Here is a 16,861-nt window from a genome sequence, read left to right on the forward strand (position 1 = left end):
AAAGCGTCAGTATACCTTGCCTAAGAAAACAAGGAGTGTGTTCCTTATCCACTCCAGCTTTCAGGCCACTGTGACCAAGCCCAGAGCCTGTCCTGACAGACGCTTCCCAAAGCGTGGTTCTGATGACTGTTTCCCCCTTCCACCAGTGGTGGTCAAGGAGTGGGCTCATTCACCAAGGATGGACCCTCCGGTGTCTAGACTTTCAGCCCGGACAGTTGTGTCAGTGGCTGACGGCACCTCTCTAAGGATCCCACTGTCCGCCAGGTTGTCCTTCTGGCCAAATCTATATATGAGGCGGCAGGGGCCTCGTTCTCCCCATCTTTTGCAGCAGTGCGGGCTCTCAGAGCCATCTCTGCTTCTCTGGAGGAGATGCATTCCCTCACCAGGGACTTTATGCCCGAAATGGTTGCCTTAACTTCCAGGCTTCAGTTTTTTCATCCTATGCCATGTCTGCCATGCTGGAGACTGTCACCGCACTGCGGTGGCCTCGGCTACTTCCCTCGCTATCCGCAGGCTCCTGTGGCTTCGAGAGTGGAAGGCAGATGCTTCTTAAGAAGTTCCTTGCTGGACTCCCTTTCTGGGACCAGTCTATTCGGTGAACAACTGGATGAAATTATTAAGGAAGCTTTTGGCAGGAAGAGTACTTCCATGCCACAAACCCAGGAAACCTGTCCAGGGCAAGAACCAGTCGAGGTTTCGTTCCTTTCGTTCCTCTAACTGGTCGTCCTCTAAGCTCTCGGCCTCGTCCACTAACTCAGCCAAGGTCCGTAAACCAACTGGCGCATGAAGCCGCGTCCTCAGATCTGGCCGCGCCAGCAATGTCCTTGGTCGGTGGCAGGCTCTCCCTCTTGGGCGACGTGTGGTTTCAACACGTCTCCGATCAGTGGGTGTGGGTTACCATCTCCCACGGCTACAGAATAGAATTCTATCCAGCCCGCCAAACAGATTTTTTCTGTCAACTTCCCCCTGCTCCAAGGCCGCCGCCTTCTCACAGGCCGTGGCATTCTTGCAGGCCAATGGAGTAATTGTACCGGTTCCCGACTGGGAACGGTTCTGAGATTTCTACTCAAATCTCTTCTTAGTCCCCGAAAAGGACGGTACTTTCCGACCTGGATCTCAAGCTTCTCAACAAGCATGTTCAGGTGCGGCATTTTTGCATGGAATCTCTGCGATCAGTCAATGACCCAAGGAGATTTCTTAGCATCCATCGACATCAGAGATGTCTATCTGCATGCGCCAATCGCAGTTTCACAATAGCGTTGGCTACGTTTTGTAATCGGAGAGGAACATTTCCAATTCGTGGCTCTCCCCTTCGGGTTAGCCACGGCCCCTCGTGTATTCGCCAAGGTCATGGCAGCAGTGGTTGCGGTTCTGCACCTCCAGGGGTTGGTAGTGATTCCTTACCTGGACGACCTTCTAGTCAAGGCTTCATCCAGTGCAGACTGTCAGCGGAGTGTCTCGCTCACTCTCGCCACGCTTGCAAGTCCACTCTGACCCCGACCCAGGAACTTACGTACCTAGGGATGCAATTCGAGACTCTGCTGGCACTTGTGAAGTTGCCCTTAGTCAAACAGCAGTCCTTTCATCTGGCGGTTCGCTCTCTGCTGAGGCTCCGCCGTCATTCCATCAGGCACCTCATGCAGGTGCTGGGTCAGATGGTGGCGTCAATGGAAGCGGTTCCCTTTGCCAGTTCCATCTGCGTCCCCTGCAGCTGGACATTCTCCGCTGTTGGGACAAGGGACCTCTTCCTTGCACAGGCTAGTGGCTCTGTCGCCACAGACCAGGAGCTCTCTTTAGTGGTGGCTTCGGCCCCTCTCTCTGTCCCAGGGACGCTCCTTTCTGGCCCCGTCCTGGGTGATTCTCACCACGGATGCCAGTCTATCCGGCTGGGGAGCAGTGTTTCTCCACCACCGAGCACAGGGCACTTGGACTCCGTCCGAATCAGCCCTCTCGATCAATGTGCTGGAAATCAGAGCTGTGCTTCTAGCTCTCGTAGTTTTTCACCACCTGTCGGCGGGCAAGCACATTCGAGTCCAGTCAGACAACGCGACAGCAGTTGCCTACATCAATCCCCAGGGTGGGACTCGCAGCCGCCTAGCCCTGTTGAAAATTCAACGCATCCTTCAGTGGATGGAGGACTCCAAGTCCACCATATCCGCAGTCCACATCCCAGGCGTAGAAAACTGGGAGGCAGATTATCTCAGCCTCAAACCGTGGACAGCGGCGAGTGGGCCCTGCATCCGGCAGTGTTCCGGTCAATCTTCCGCAAATGGGGCACTTCGGAAGTGGATCTAATGGCATCCCGGCACAACAACAAGGTCCCGGTTTACGTGGCTCGCTCCCACGATCCTCAGGCCTTGGCGGCGGACGTGCTGGTTCAGGATTGGTCCCAGTTCCGTCTGGCCTACGTGTTTCCCCCTCTAGCTCTCTTGCCCAGAGTCCTGCGCAAGATCAGAATGGAGGGCCGTCGGGTCGTACTCATCGCCCCAGACTGGCCCAGGCGAGCTTGGTTCCCAGACCTGCTCCGTCTGTCCGTAGAGGTGCCGTGGCATCTCCCGGACCGCCCAGGCCTTCTCTCACAGGGTCCGTTTTCCGCCAGAATTCTGCGGCTCTCAGATTGACGGCGTGGCTCTTGAGCCCTGGATCCTTACGGCTTCAGGCATTCCTTCCGAGGTCATCTTCACTATGACTCAGGCTCGGAAGTCTTCCTCGGCCAGGATTTACCACAGGACTTGGAGAATTTTCCTGTCCTGGTGTCGTTCTTCCGGCCATGCTCCTTGGCCGTTTTTCCTTGCCGACTATCCTGTCCTTTCTACAGTCCGGTCTGCAGCTAGGACTGTCCCTCTATTCCCTCAAGGGACAGGTCCCGGCTCTGTCAGTGTTGTTCCAGCGGCGTCTCGCTCGGCTGGCCCAGGTGCGCACCTTCATGCAGGGCGCATCTCACATCATCCGCCTTACCGGCGGCCTCTGGATCCCTGAGACCTTAATCTGGTCCTCACGGCCTTACAGAAACCCCCCTTTGAGCCTCTTAGGGAGGTTTCGTTGTTTCGTCTTTCACAGAAAGTGGTCTTTCTGGTGGCCATAATTTCTCTCAGAAGAGTCTCTGATTTGGCTGCGCTCTCTTCGGGATCACCCTTTTTGGTTTTTCACCAAGACAAGGTGGTTCTCCGTCCGACTCCGGACTTTCTCCCTAAGGTGGTGTCTCCTTTCCACCTTAACCAGGACATTTCATTGCCTTCCCTTTGTCCGGCCCCTGTGCATCGCTTTGAGAAAGCGTTGCTTACTCTGGATCTGGTGCGGGCACTCCGGATCTATGTGTCTCGCACCGCTGCTCTTAGGCGGTGCACCTCTCTTTTGGTGCTGACCACAGGTCAGCGCAAGGGTCTCTCGGCTTCTAAACCGACCCTAGCTCGTTGGATTAGGTCGGCCATATCCGATGCCTACCAATGTTCTCAGGTGCCTCCCCCGCCGGGGATTAAGGCGCACTCGACCAGAGCGGTCGGTGCCTCTTGGGCCTTCAGGCACCAGGCTACGGCTCAGCAGGTCTGTCAGGCTGCCACTTGGTCTAGTCTGCATACCTTTTCGAATCACTACCAAGTGCATGCTCATGCTTCGGCAGATGCGAGCTTGGGCAGACGCGTCCTTCGGGCGGCTGTCGCCCATTTGTGAAGTTAGGTTTTGCCTACTTCGCAGTTCTGTTTATTACCCACCCATGGACTGCTTTGAGACGTCCCATGGTCTGGGTCTCCCATAAGGAACGATGAAGAAAAAGAGAATTTTGTTTACTTACCATAAATTCTTTTTCTTATAGTTCCGACATGGGAGACCCAGCACCCTCCCTGTTGCCTGTTGGCAGTTCTTGTTCTGTGTGTTTTCACCGGCTGTTGTTGTAGACAGAGGTTCCGGTTATTCCGGGTTTTACTCTATCTCTACTTATGGGTGGATGTCCTCCTTCAGCTTTTGCACTAAACTGGTTGGATTTGTCATCCGGGGGGGGTGTATATGCTCGGAGGGAGGAGCTATACTTTTAGTGTAGTACTTTGTGTGTCCTCCGGAGGCAGAAGCTATACACCCATGGTCTGGGTCTCCCATGTCGGAACTATAAGAAAAAGAATTTACGGTAAGTAACAAAATTCTCTTTTTTTAGTTTTTAAGGTTGAAGGTAGACATAGGTCCATCAAGTTCAGCCTACAGCCTAGAGCAGGGGTCGGGAACCTTTTTGTCTGAGAGCCAAGAGCGCGACATATTTTATAATGTAATTCCGTGAGAGCCGTACTCACCAGGGGGAGCGGTGGTGATGGAGCGGCTCAGAGGGTCCCAGGAGGCAGGGTAGACGATGCTGCGGGCACAGAGGAGGGGGTGTCGCAACTCAAGAGGGTCAGCGATGCTGCTGGGGTGTCACGGCGGCGGGCACCATTGATCTGCCGGCGGACTACTTTGAATCTCCTGCAGTTGACGAGATCGACTTAAAGAAAAATGGCTGTGGCGCATACACAGATCGACAAGATGGACTTTAAGAAAATGGCAGCGGAGTCCTATCTGCAAGCGCACCGCCTCTTCGGCCATTTTCTTGAAGTCGATCTCGTTCGTCAATTGCGGGAGATTCAAAGCAGATCAATGGTGCAACACCCCACGAGCACGCAGTATCGCCACCCCGGTAAGCAATATGTGGTTTCCCCACAGTTTTGGGTGAAAAAAAGTGCGTCTTACAAACCGGAAAATACAGTATTTATTTTTAAAGAATTATCTGCGAGCCGGATGCAGCCATCAAAAGAGCCACATCTGGCTCGTGAGCCATAGGGTCCCCCCCACCCCTGACCCAGCATGATTTAAGGGGTTTTTACCATAAACAAAGTTCATTTTATTCAATAGATGGAATAATAATAAGTTCCACAATTGGATGTATTTAATTATTTTTTGGCCTGTGCTGAGATGTTATATATGTGTCCCTGCTGTGTACTGTGTAATGGCCGTGTCTGACCTTACAGGGACATGGTCTGATCACACCACAGCTCCTGGATCGGGGAGGACGCAAAAGAATATAAAGACATTATAGCACAGGATCACAGATGATTCTTTGAAGTAAAACTTTTAAAAAAAAAAAAACAAGCAGGGAAATGTTTTACCTCACAAAAAGAATCCACTATAATCCCATACTGTCCTGTGTGTATAGTCACTTTTGTGTCCTCCTCTGTCCAGGAGCTGTGGTTTGATCAGACCATGTCCTGTACGGTCAGACACGGCCATTACACAGCACACAGCAGAGACACACATATAAGATTATCTCAGGACAGGAAAAAAAATGAATCACATACAATTGTGGAATTTTTTATTATTAGATTATTTATTGATTAAAATGAACTTTGAGGGAAAACTCTTTGAAAGGGAAGAGCAGCATGATGTGGAGGCAGAGAGCCTGATTCCAGCGATGTATTCCTTACTGTACTATTTGGTGCAGTTCTGATTAGAATCCCTGTTTTCTTTGCTGTAAATGTAGCAGTGCTATAAATGCTGAGCTCTGTATAACCCCGCCCACACCACTTATTGCCCATGTACTGTGTACACACAAAGTTGCCAAAGAGCTACCAATCAGGTGCCAGGAGGTGGATTTATACAGATTAGCTGGACTACCTGGCACGCAACACCTAGTCCTGCAGTGATAATCTCCTACTGAGTAAACAATGATTGTATTTAAACTACAGCAAACTGCTGGAATCAGGTTCTCTACCCCTCTCAGATTAAATAGCAAAATCCTGCTGACAGATTTCATTATATTTTTTTGCCTTGTTTTTTTTTCCTATATCTTTAATACAAACAATTGCTTTTCTGTTTTCTTGTAGCTGCAGGAGTATCGCTTTTACAGCGCCGGCCTTCTATCTACCCACGATCAGTTTCACGAGCAACGTCATCTCAATGGACCGAAAAAGAGAAAAATTAAAAATGAAAAGAAATTTAGAGGTAAGACTTTTTTTTTTGTCCCCCCCATCCCCCTCCGCCCCCCAAAACAAAATTGCAATGTGAAATTTATAACTTAATGACCTCAATTCCCAAATTCCACTAAAAGCTATCTAGTGTTTATAGTGGCTGGTAGCCAGGGCTGTATTTTGCCTTCGTGCTGCCCTAGGCACTTTAAGTGGTCGCGCCCCTTAGTGACAACGTAAAACTGAGTTTTCGCACACGACATCTGTTTAAGGCAGATCTACTCTGTAGCACACTTTAAAAAGTATCAATAAGAAACGAACCCCCCCCAATGGGAATCACCACAGGCACATCAAAACATAGCATGAGTATAAAATATTCCCACCACACCGTCCCCACTTATATACTGTGACTGTGACACTGCCCCTAATAAACTACACACTGCCCTCCCTTATAAACTACTGTATATCCACCACACCTTCCTCGATTATGAAATATGATCTGTACATTGTGAGGAGGGAGCAGCATGATGTGAGGACAATGTCCCATGCATGCTGCCCCCTCTTCACAATGTCCTATGCATGCTGCCCCCTCCTCACAATGTCCCATGCATGCTGCCCCCTCCTCACAATGTCCCATGCATGCTTCCCCCTCCTCACAATGTCCCATGCTTGCTGCCCCCTCCTCACAATGTCCCATGCATGCTGCCCCCTCCTCACAATGTCCTATGCATGCTGCCCCCTCCTCACAATGTCCCATGCATGCTGCCCCCTCCTCACAATGTCCCATGCATGCTGCCCCCTCCTCACAATGTCCTATGCATGCTGCCCCCTCCTCACAATGTCCCATGCATGCTGCCCCCTCCTCACAATGTCCCATGCATGCTGCCCCCTCCTCACAATGTCCCCTGCATGCTGCTCCCTCGTCACAATGTCCCATGCATGCTGCTCCCTCCTCACAATGTCCCATGCTTTCTGCCCCCTCCTCACAATGTCCCATGCATGCTGCCCCCTCCTCACAATGTCCCATGAATGCTGCCCCCTCCTCACAATGTCCCTTGCATGCTGCCCCCTCCTCACAATGTCCCATGCATGCTGCCCCCTCCTCACAATGTCCCATGCATGCTGCTCCCTCCTCACAATGTCCCTTGCATGCTGCCCCCTCCTCACAATGTCCCTTGCATGCTGCCCCCTCCTCACAATGTCCCATGCATGCTGCCCCCTCCTCACAATGTCCCATGCATGCTGCCCCCTCCTCACAATGTCCCATGCATGCTGCCCCCTCCTCACAATGTCCCATGCATGCTGCTCTCTCCTCACAATGTCCCATGCATGCTGCCCCCTCTTCACAATGTCCCATGCATGCTGCTCCCTCCTCACAATGTCCCATGCATGCTGCCCCTCCTCACAATGTCCCATGCATGCTGCTCCCTCCTCACAATGTCCCATGAATGCTGCTCCCTCCTCACAATGTCTCATGCATGCTGCCCCCTCCTCACAATGTCTCATGTATGCTGCTCCCGCCTCACAATGTCCCATGCATGCTGCTCCCTCCTCACAATGTCCCATGCATGCTGCTCCCTCCGCACAATGTCTCATGCTTGATGCTCCCTCCTCACAATGTCCCATGCATGCTGCTCCTTCCTCACAATGTCCCATGCATGCTGCTCCCTCCTCACAATGTCTCATGCATGCTGCCCCCTCCTCAGTGTCCCATGCATGCTGCCCCCTTCTCACAATGTCCCATGCATGCTGCCCCCTCCTCACAATGTCTCATGCATGCTGCCCCCTCCTCAGTGTCCCATGCATGCTGCCCCCTTCTCACAATGTCCCATGCATGCTGTCCCTCTCCATGAGCTCCTAATGCTGCCTTCCTCTTTTCCATAATGAGACCTTCATGTTGCCCCACTCATGCTAAGACCACCACACTAACGCTTATGCTGAGACCCCCCACACACACACTACCCCACTCTTGATATTGACTCCCCTACATTGCTCCACTCCATACTGATCCCACACATGCTGCCCCTTCTTCACAATGAGCTCCCAATGCTGCCCCCTCTTATTCTGAGTCCTTACACTCCCCCCACCCAATCGATTTTGTCATTGCACTATCCCTCATCCCTTGTCCTTTGTCTCTAGCATTAGCCCCTCTCTCCCACTCCCCCAGCATCAGCCTCTCTCCCCCAGCATCAGCCTCTATCTTCCCTCAGCATCAGCCTCTCTTCCCCAGTCTCAGCCTTTGCCTCCCCCCAGCCTCAGCCTGCCCCAGTCTCCGCCTCAGCCTCCCTCCAGCCTCCCTCCAGTCTCAGCCTCAGCCTCCCTCAAGTCTCAGCCTCCCTCCAGTCTCAGCCTCAGCCTCCCTTCAGCCTCCCCCCAGTCTCTGCCTCTGCCTCCCTCCAGCCTCCCCCCAGTCTCTGCCTCTGCCTCCCTCCAGCCTCCCCCCAGTCTCAGCCTCAGCCTCCCTCCAGTCTCAGCCTCAGCCTCCCTCCAGCCTCCCCCCAGTCTCAGCCTCAGTCTCCCTCCAGCCTCCCCCCAGTCTCAGCCTCCCTCCAGTCTCAGCCTCTGCCTCCCTCCAGCCTCCCCCCAGTCTCTGCCTCTGCCTCCCTCCAGCCTCCCCCCAGTCTCTGACTCTGCCTCCCTCCAGCCTCCCCCCAGTCTCTGCCTCTGCCTCCCTCCAGCCTCCCCCCCAGTCTCTGCCTCTGCCTCCCTCCAACCTCCCCCCAGTATCAGCCTCTGCCTCTCTCCAGTCTCAGCCTCTGCCTCCCTCCAGCCTCCCCCCAGTCTCAGCCTCTGCCTCCCTCCAGTCTCAGCCTCTGCCTCCCTCCAGTCTCTGCCTCTGCCTCCCTCCAGCCTCCCCCCAGTCTCTGCCTCTGCCTCCCTCCAGCCTCCCCCCAGTCTCAGACTCTGCCTCCCTCCAGCCTCCCCCCAGTCTCTGCCTCTGCCTCCCTCCAGCCTCCCCCCAGTCTCTGCCTCCCTCCAGCCTCCCCCCAGTCTCTGCCTCTGCCTCCCTCCAGCCTCCCCCCAGTTTCTGCCTCTGCCTCCCTCCAGCCTCCCCCCAGTCTCAGCCTCTGCCTCTCTCCAGCCTCCCCCCAGTCTCAGCCTCTGCCTCCCTCCAGCCTCCCCCCAGTCTCAGCCTCTGCCTCTCTCCAGCCTCCCCCCAGTCTCAGCCTCTGCCTCCCTCCAGCCTCCTCCCAGTCTCTGCCTCTGCCTCCCTCCAGCCTCCCCCCAGTCTCTGCCTCTGCCTCCCTCCAGCCTCCCCCAGTCTCAGCCTCTGCCTCCCTCCAGCCTCCCCACAGTCTCAGCCTCTGCCTCCCTCAGTCTCAGCCTCTGCCTCCCTCCAACCTCCCCCCAGTCTCAGCCTCTGCCTCCCTCCAGCCTCCCCCCAGTCTCTTCCTCTGCCTCCCTCCAGCCTCCCCCCAGTCTCTGCCTCTGCCTCCCTCCAGCCTCCCCCAGTCTCAGCCTCTGCCTCCCTCCAGCCTCCCCACAGTCTCAGCCTCTGCCTCCCTCCAGTCTCAGCCTCTGCCTCCCTCCAACCTCCCCCCAGTCTCAGCCTCTGCCTCTCTCCAGTCTCAGCCTCTGCCTCCCTCCAGCCTCCCCCCAGTCTCAGCCTCTGCCTCCCTCCAGTCTCAGCCTCTGCCTCCCTGCAGTCTCTGCCTTTGCCTCCCTCCAGCCTCCCCCCAGTCTCTGCCTCTGCCTCCCTCCAGCCTCCCCCCAGTCTCAGCCTTTGCCTCCCTCCAGCCTCTTCCCAGTCTCTGCCTCTGCCTCCCTCCAGCCTCCCCCAGTCTCTGCCTCTGCCTCCCTCCAGCCTCCCCCAGTCTCAGCCTCTGCCTCCCTCCAGCCTCCCCACAGTCTCAGCCTCTGCCTCCCTCCAGTCTCAGCCTCTGCCTCCCTCCAACCTCCCCCCAGTCTCAGCCTCTGCCTCTCTCCAGTCTCAGCCTCTGCCTCCCTCCAGCCTCCCCCCAGTCTCAGCCTCTGCCTCCCTCCAGTCTCAGCCTCTGCCTCCCTCCAGTCTCTGCCTCCCTCCAGCCTCCCCCCAGTCTCTGCCTCAGCCTCCCTCCAGCCTCCCCCCAGTCTCTGCCTCTGCCTCCCTCCAGCCTCCCTCCAGTCTCAGCCTCTGCCTCCCTCCAACCTCCCCCCAGTCTCAGCCTCTGCCTCTCTCCAGTCTCAGCCTCTGCCTCCCTCCAGCCTCCCCCCAGTCTCAGCCTCTGCCTCCCTCCAGTCTCAGCCTCTGCCTCCCTCCAGTCTCTGCCTCTGCCTCCCTCCAGCCTCCCCCCAGTCTCTGCCTCTGCCTCCCTCCAGCCTCCCCCCAGTCTCTGCCTCTGCCTCCCTCCAGCCTCCCCCCAGTCTCTGCCTCTGCCTCCCTCCAGCCTCTCCACAGTCTCTCCCTCTGCCTCCCTCCAGTCTCCCCCCAGTCTCAGCCTCTGCCTCCCTCCAGCCTCCCCCCAGTCTCTGCCTCTGCCTCCCTCCAGCCTCCCCCCAGTCTCAGCCTCTGCCTCTCTCCAGCCTCCCCCAGTCTCAGCCTCTGCCTCCCTCCAGCCTCCCCCCAGTCTCTGCCTCCCTCCAGCCTCCCCCCCAGTCTCTGCCTCTGCCTCCCTCCAGCCTCCCGCAGTCTCAGCCTCTGCCTCCCTCCAGCCTCCCCACAGTCTCAGCCTCTGCCTCCCTCCAGTCTCAGCCTCTGTCTCCCTCCAGCCTCCCCCCAGTCTCAGCCTCTGCCTCTCTCCAGTCTCAGCCTCTGCCTCCCTCCAGTCTCTGCCTCTGCCTCCCTCCAGCCTCCCCCCAGTCTCTGCCTCTGCCTCCCTCCAGCCTCCCCCCAGTCTCTGCCTCTGCCTCCCTCCAGCCTCCCCCCAGTCTCTGCCTCTGCCTCCCTCCAGCCTCTCCACAGTCTCTCCCTCTGCCTCCCTCCAGTCTCCCCCCAGTCTCAGCCTCTGCCTCCCTCCAGCCTCCCCCCAGTCTCTGCCTCCCTCCAGCCTCCCCCCAGTCTCAGCCTCTGCCTCTCTCCAGCCTCCCCCAGTCTCAGCCTCTGCCTCCCTCCAGCCTCCCCCCAGTCTCTGCCTCCCTCCAGCCTCCCCCCCAGTCTCTGCCTCTGCCTCCCTCCAGCCTCCCGCAGTCTCAGCCTCTGCCTCCCTCCAGCCTCCCCACAGTCTCAGCCTCTGCCTCCCTCCAGTCTCAGCCTCTGTCTCCCTCCAGTGCTCGGCGGCCACAAAAAAAAATGTAAAAAAAAAAAAAAAAAAAAAAAATTTTTTTTTTTTTTTTTTTTTTTTTTTTTGCTGCCAGAGGGTGCCGCCCCTCACAATCTGCCGCCCTAGGCACCGGACCACGGGTGCCTAGTGGTAAATACGGCCCTGCTGGTAGCGTTCCTTGACTGGATGGGGTGTTGAGATTGTATACAGGGGTTATCCCACAAACAAAATACTTTTCATTCAATAGATCTTGGAATAATAATAAATTCCACCATATATATATACATAATATGTAAATCATTATTTTATATTATTTTTATTATTATTTGATAGATAGTTATCAATATTATTATTATTTATGAATATTATTCTTAGTATTATTATTAATAATATTTTATTTATTATTATTATTATATGTTACATTATATTATATATATATATATATATATATATATATATATATATATATAATCTAGAAGGTGGCCGGATTGTAAGGTATGGGGTAGTCTAGAATGTGTATGTAGGTTGCTGATTGAAGGTAATGAATGGGCTGGAGGGGTTCTGGGTTCGGTGTCATTTAGTTTTCTTATAATTGTTTATTGGTTTTACACTGACAAACACCAGAAGGAGCAGTTGTAATAGATGATCTAATGTTTAATGATGTCCATGGCTTGTAATGAAGGAAGGCCATGATCCGTGGAAAGTGAAGTAACAATATGCTGATGCTGGTATGTGCCCCCATCCTGCGGGGTAAGGCCGCTTTCACTCTTGCATTCAGCGCAATCCGCCGCTATGGAGACTTTTGCAGTCCGTTAACGCACTGCGCTATTCTCCATAGACTTGTATTGATGACGCACTGTAACGCAAGTGTCTGCGTTGCATCCGCTGGACGATGCTGAGTCGTTATTTTTACGCAGCGTCGGGCAGAGGGAACGCTGCATGTAGCGTTTTTTGGGTCGTTAAAATAACGCACATTGACCAATTCTGTTGGAATCCGCCAAGGTGTCTAATGATTGTCTATGGTGGCGGATTCCGCTGCTATGCGCTAAGCGGCGGAATCCGCTGACAAATTCCGTCATGTTCTACTGAGCATGCTCAGCATGTCCAGCAGAACGATCTAAATCGTATAAAATGACTCCTGGTCTCTCTCCCCCACCTCTCTCATACTCCCCGATCGCCGGCGCGGCGCTGCACGGCTGTCACAAAGCTCCAGCGGCTTTTCCTCCTTTAAAAATGCCGGCCACTCATTATTCAATCTGGTATTCCCTGCTTTACCCGCCCACCGGTGCCTATGATTAGTTGCAGTCAGACACTCCCCCACGCTGAGTGACAGCTGTCTCACTGCAACCAATCACAGCCGCCGGTGGGCGGGTCTATGTAGTGCAGTAAAATAAATAATTAAAAAAAAATCGACGTGTGGTCCCCCCCAATTTTGATACCAGCCAGGGTAAAGCCATACGGCTGAAGGCTGGTATTCTCAGGATGGGGAGCCCCACGTTAAGGGGAGCCCCCCAGCCTAACAATATCAGCCAGCAGCCGCCCGCAATTTTCGCTTCTATTAGATGCGACAGTCCCGGGACTCTACCCGGCTCATCCCAAATTGCCCTGGTGCGGTGGCAATCGGGGTAATAAGGTTAGGTTAATCATGGCAGGCGTCTCCCCAAGATACCTTCCATGATTAATCTGTAAGTTAAAGAAAATAAACACATACACCCGAAAAATCCTTTATTTGGAATAAAAGACAAAAAAAACAACCTCTTTCACCACTTTATTAAACCCCCAACTACCCCTCCAGGTCCGACGTAATCCACAGAGGTCCCACGACGCTTTCACCTCTGCTACATGAAGCTGACAGGAGTGGCAGTAGAACACCGCCACTCTCTATCAGCTCCACTCAGCAACTGAAGTGAGCCGCACCCTGATTCAGATGATCCGCGGACACAGCTCTCGGGTGGAGGACTGCAGCTGTGGCCACGGGTCACCTGAGTGACGGCACAGCTGATCGCGCGGCTCACTGCAGTCACTCAGGGGATTTGCAGTCACCTCTTTTTCTCTCCTTCCCGGCAAAACATTAAAAAAAAAATAAAAAAAATTGGAAAACGTTCTTTTACAGGAATCCGTTACTTTATTAGCACACTATTCGCAACGCATCCGTCACATGCATCACACAACGCACTGTGATGGATGCATCACAATGCAAGTGTGAAAGCAGCCTAATGTGTGCAGGGGGGAGGGTGGTGGAGCCGAGCGGGGCCATGGCGCTGAGGATGTCCGTGCCGGGACTGCATGGCTGGGGACAGGTGTTTGTGTGTGTGTGCGCGCATGCGTGAGTGTGTACATGCGGAGTGCGGGAGGGGGCGGAGCTGAGCGGGTAAGTGTCGGGTGTCGTCCTGTTGGCTCGTAATTCGGCCTGTTCAGTTAGGTTCCCTGCACACATAGCCAGGTTAAATATCGGGTAACTAAGCAAAGCGCTTTGCTTAGTAACCCAATTTGTACCCTTGTTACGTGTGCAGGGAGCCTTAGCTGACCTGTTGGTCGCAGGCTCTTTAGCGCACGTGCTGTGGTGACGGTTGTCATTGTAATGACGTCATTTTAGAGCAAGACAGACAGAATAAGGCAATTATATATATATATATATATATCTCACTAATAAGATAAATAAAAGAATAATCATATGTGTTTGGTATCGTCGCAGAGATCCTGACCTGGGTAATCGTATAGCCCGGTCTGTTTTATCATGTAGTGAACATGGTAGATAAAAAAACAATTATAGAATCGCATTTCTTTTGCAATTTTCCCGCACTTGGCATTTTTTCCCGTTTTCTAGTGCACTATATGGTCAAATTTATTCTTTCATTCAAAAGTGCAACTCGTCTCGCAAAAAAACAAGCCCTCATATGAATTTGTTGAAAGGAATAAATATAATATATATATATATATATATATATAAAAGTTATGGCTCTTGGAAGTAGGGGATGAAAAAAACGTAAACTAGAAACTGGTTTGTTGGTGAAGGGGTTAAGGCTCAGTCCTGTGACTAGTTTGGAGCCTGGCCAGGCTATCCGCTGTGTAGAATGCAGGACACATTCTATATCTGTATTGTATCTATTTGCATTAATATTCAGATTAGCGGCCTGACCGGCCATTACGGGGTTAACAAAAGGCCTTTTGATTCTGCATTATATGGAACAATTGTTAACCATTTGCTTTCTGCAGCCAAATTAAAAAAAGTGAAGAAGAAAAGGCGCCATGAGGAGGATTTGTCCGACGAGGAGTTACCGCACCGGCATCACCATTCTAAAGTGTTTGCAAAATTCTCCCAAGATGCTCCAGTTCCCATAGTGAAGAAGAAGCATCTGTCGGTGGAGCAGCTGAACGCCCGGCGCAGGAAAGTGTGGATGACCATCGTGAAGAAAGAACTGCCGAAGGTAATGGGACATCCTGGCATATTGTGAAGGGAATCTGGCCTCGGGTTTTTTTTGCTACTCTATCTGAGAGAAGCATGATGCAGGAGCGGACACCCTGATTCCAGCAATAGGCTGTCAATTTCATACAATAATTCCAGATTTAGCAGTTCTATGAATGCTGAGCTCTGTATAACCCTGCACATCACTGATTGACAGTTTTTCTGTGTACACTGTGCATAGGCAGAAAGCTGCTAATCAGTTGTGGGGGCGGGCTTGCACAGAGCACAGACTAAGTGGCAAAAGGTAGCTAGTCCTCTAGTGATAATCTTCTGCTGACAAAACACTGTATTGGAAAAACACACAGCTTAGTAAGTGATGCATTGCTGGAATCAGGCTATCAGACCCTACATCATGCTGCTTTAAGGTTATAAAGCTAAAACTTGCTGACAGATTCTCTTTATACAGGACCCCGAGCTTCCATGATTCTGCCACTTTTAATGTTTTATGCTGCGACGCTCCATTGTACAGATGCCCACATTTGTTTTTTCTGGAGCCCAGTATGTGAAATTTCTGCTTTGCAGTCCAAGTAGACACATGCTTTCATCTGCCCCCTCCCGTGCACCGTTCAGCAGCGTCTCAGACTGATACATGAGCTACTGAACAGTGACTGGTCTCTGGGAGGGAGAGGGGCAAGCACATGCCCCAGGACAGACTTTGAAGAAACACTTAGTTGGACTGCAAGCAGAGATTTCACATACTGCGCTCCAGAAGAAACAAATGTGAATATCTCCGCAATGGAGTGACGCAGCGCAAAACAGAAAAAGGCAGCAGAATCAGGAGACTTCGGGGATTTTTACAAAGTACCGTATTTTTCAGATTATAAGATGCACTTTTCCTGCCAAAAATTTTGGGGGAAAATGAGGGGTGCATCTTATAATCCAAATGTTGTTTACCAGGGATGGTGGAGCGGGGTCACAGGAGCAATGCTGCCAGCGCTGTGATGGGGCTGTGGGTTGAGGCGCTTTGCTGTGCTGGGGCTGCAGGCCGAGAGCGCTGTGCTGGGGCTGCAGGCCGAGAGCGCTGTACTGGAGCTGCAGGCCGAGAGCGCTGTGCTGGGGCTGCAGGCCAAGAGCGCTGTACTGGAGCTGCAGGCCGAGAGCACTGTACTGGAGCTGCAGGCCGAGAGCGCTGTGCTGGGGCTGCAGGCCAAGAGCGCTGTACTGGAGCTGCAGGCCGAGAGCGCTGTACTGGAGCTGCAGGCCGAGAGCGCTGTGCTGGGGCTGCAGGCCAAGAGCGCTGTACTGGAGCTGCAGGCCGAGAGCACTGTACTGGAGCTGCAAGCCGAGAGCGCTGTGCTGGAGCTGCAGGCCGAGAGCGCTGTGCTGGAGCTGCAGGCCGAGAGCGCTGTGCTGGAGCTGCAGGCCGAGAGCGCTGTGCTGGGGCTGCAGGCCGAGAGCGCTGTGCTGGGGCTGCAGGCCGAGAGCGCTGTACTGGAGCTGCAGGCCGAGAGCGCTGTGCTGGGGCTGCAGGCCGAGAGCGCTGTGCTGGAGCTGCAGGCCGAGAGCGCTGTGCTGGAGCTGCAGGCCGAGAGCGCTGTGCTGGGGCTGCAGGCCGAGAGCGCTGTACTGGAGCTGCAGGCCGAGAGCGCTGTGCTGGAGCTGCAGGCCGAGAGCGCTGTGCTGGAGCTGCAGGCCGAGAGCACTGTGCTGAAGCTGCAGGCCGAGAGCGCTGTGCTGGGGCTGCAGGCCGAGAGCGCTGTACTGGGGCTGCAGGCCGAGAGCGCTGTACTGGGGCTGCAGGCCGAGAGCGCTGTGCTGGGGCTGCAGGCCGAGAGCGCTGTGCTGGGGCTGCAGGCCGAGAGCGCTGTGCTGGGGCTGCAGGCCGAGAGCGCTGTACTGGGGCTGCAGGCCGAGAGCGCTGTACTGGAGCTGCTGGCTGAGAGCGCTGTACTGGGGCTGCAGGCCGAGAGCGCTGTGCTGGAGCTGCAGGCCGAGAGCGCTGTGCTGGAGCTGCAGGCCGAGGGCACTGTGCTGGAGCTGCAGGCATCATCTTGTAAATGTCGGCGGTGCGGACTTCACAATAATGACGCCCGGAGTCAGCGTGTGCGCAGATGGAGCTTTCAGCTGAAGATCTCATGTGCACATGTGCAACTTCCGGGTGCCATTTTCCTTCAGTTTGCTGCTGGGAGATCAGTGGCCCGGAGGCAGCACGTGTGCAGATGAGATCTTGAGCCGAGAGCTCACACATGCCGACTCTGGGCACCACTATTGTAAAGTCTGCACTGCCGACATTTTCAGGATGGCGCCCGCAGCCCCAACACAGCACAGCTCCCTTGGCCTGCAGCCCACAGCTC

The 16,861-nt window shown here is 54.0% G+C and overlaps 1 protein-coding gene across 1 annotated transcript in view; it reads left to right on the forward strand.

The window, feature by feature from the left end:
* The window catches only part of INO80 (INO80 complex ATPase subunit), a 322,016-nt gene that overhangs the window by 61,321 nt on the left and 243,834 nt on the right, over positions 1-16,861 (forward strand). The window contains exons 6-7 of the mRNA XM_075331242.1: positions 5,841-5,958; positions 14,318-14,529. Coding sequence (XP_075187357.1) covers positions 5,841-5,958; positions 14,318-14,529 — 330 coding nt within the window. The remainder of the gene's footprint in view (positions 1-5,840; positions 5,959-14,317; positions 14,530-16,861) is intronic.

The sequence above is a fragment of the Anomaloglossus baeobatrachus genome, chromosome 12 (genome assembly GCF_048569485.1).
Source record: "Anomaloglossus baeobatrachus isolate aAnoBae1 chromosome 12, aAnoBae1.hap1, whole genome shotgun sequence".
Lineage (NCBI taxonomy): Eukaryota > Metazoa > Chordata > Amphibia > Anura > Aromobatidae > Anomaloglossus > Anomaloglossus baeobatrachus.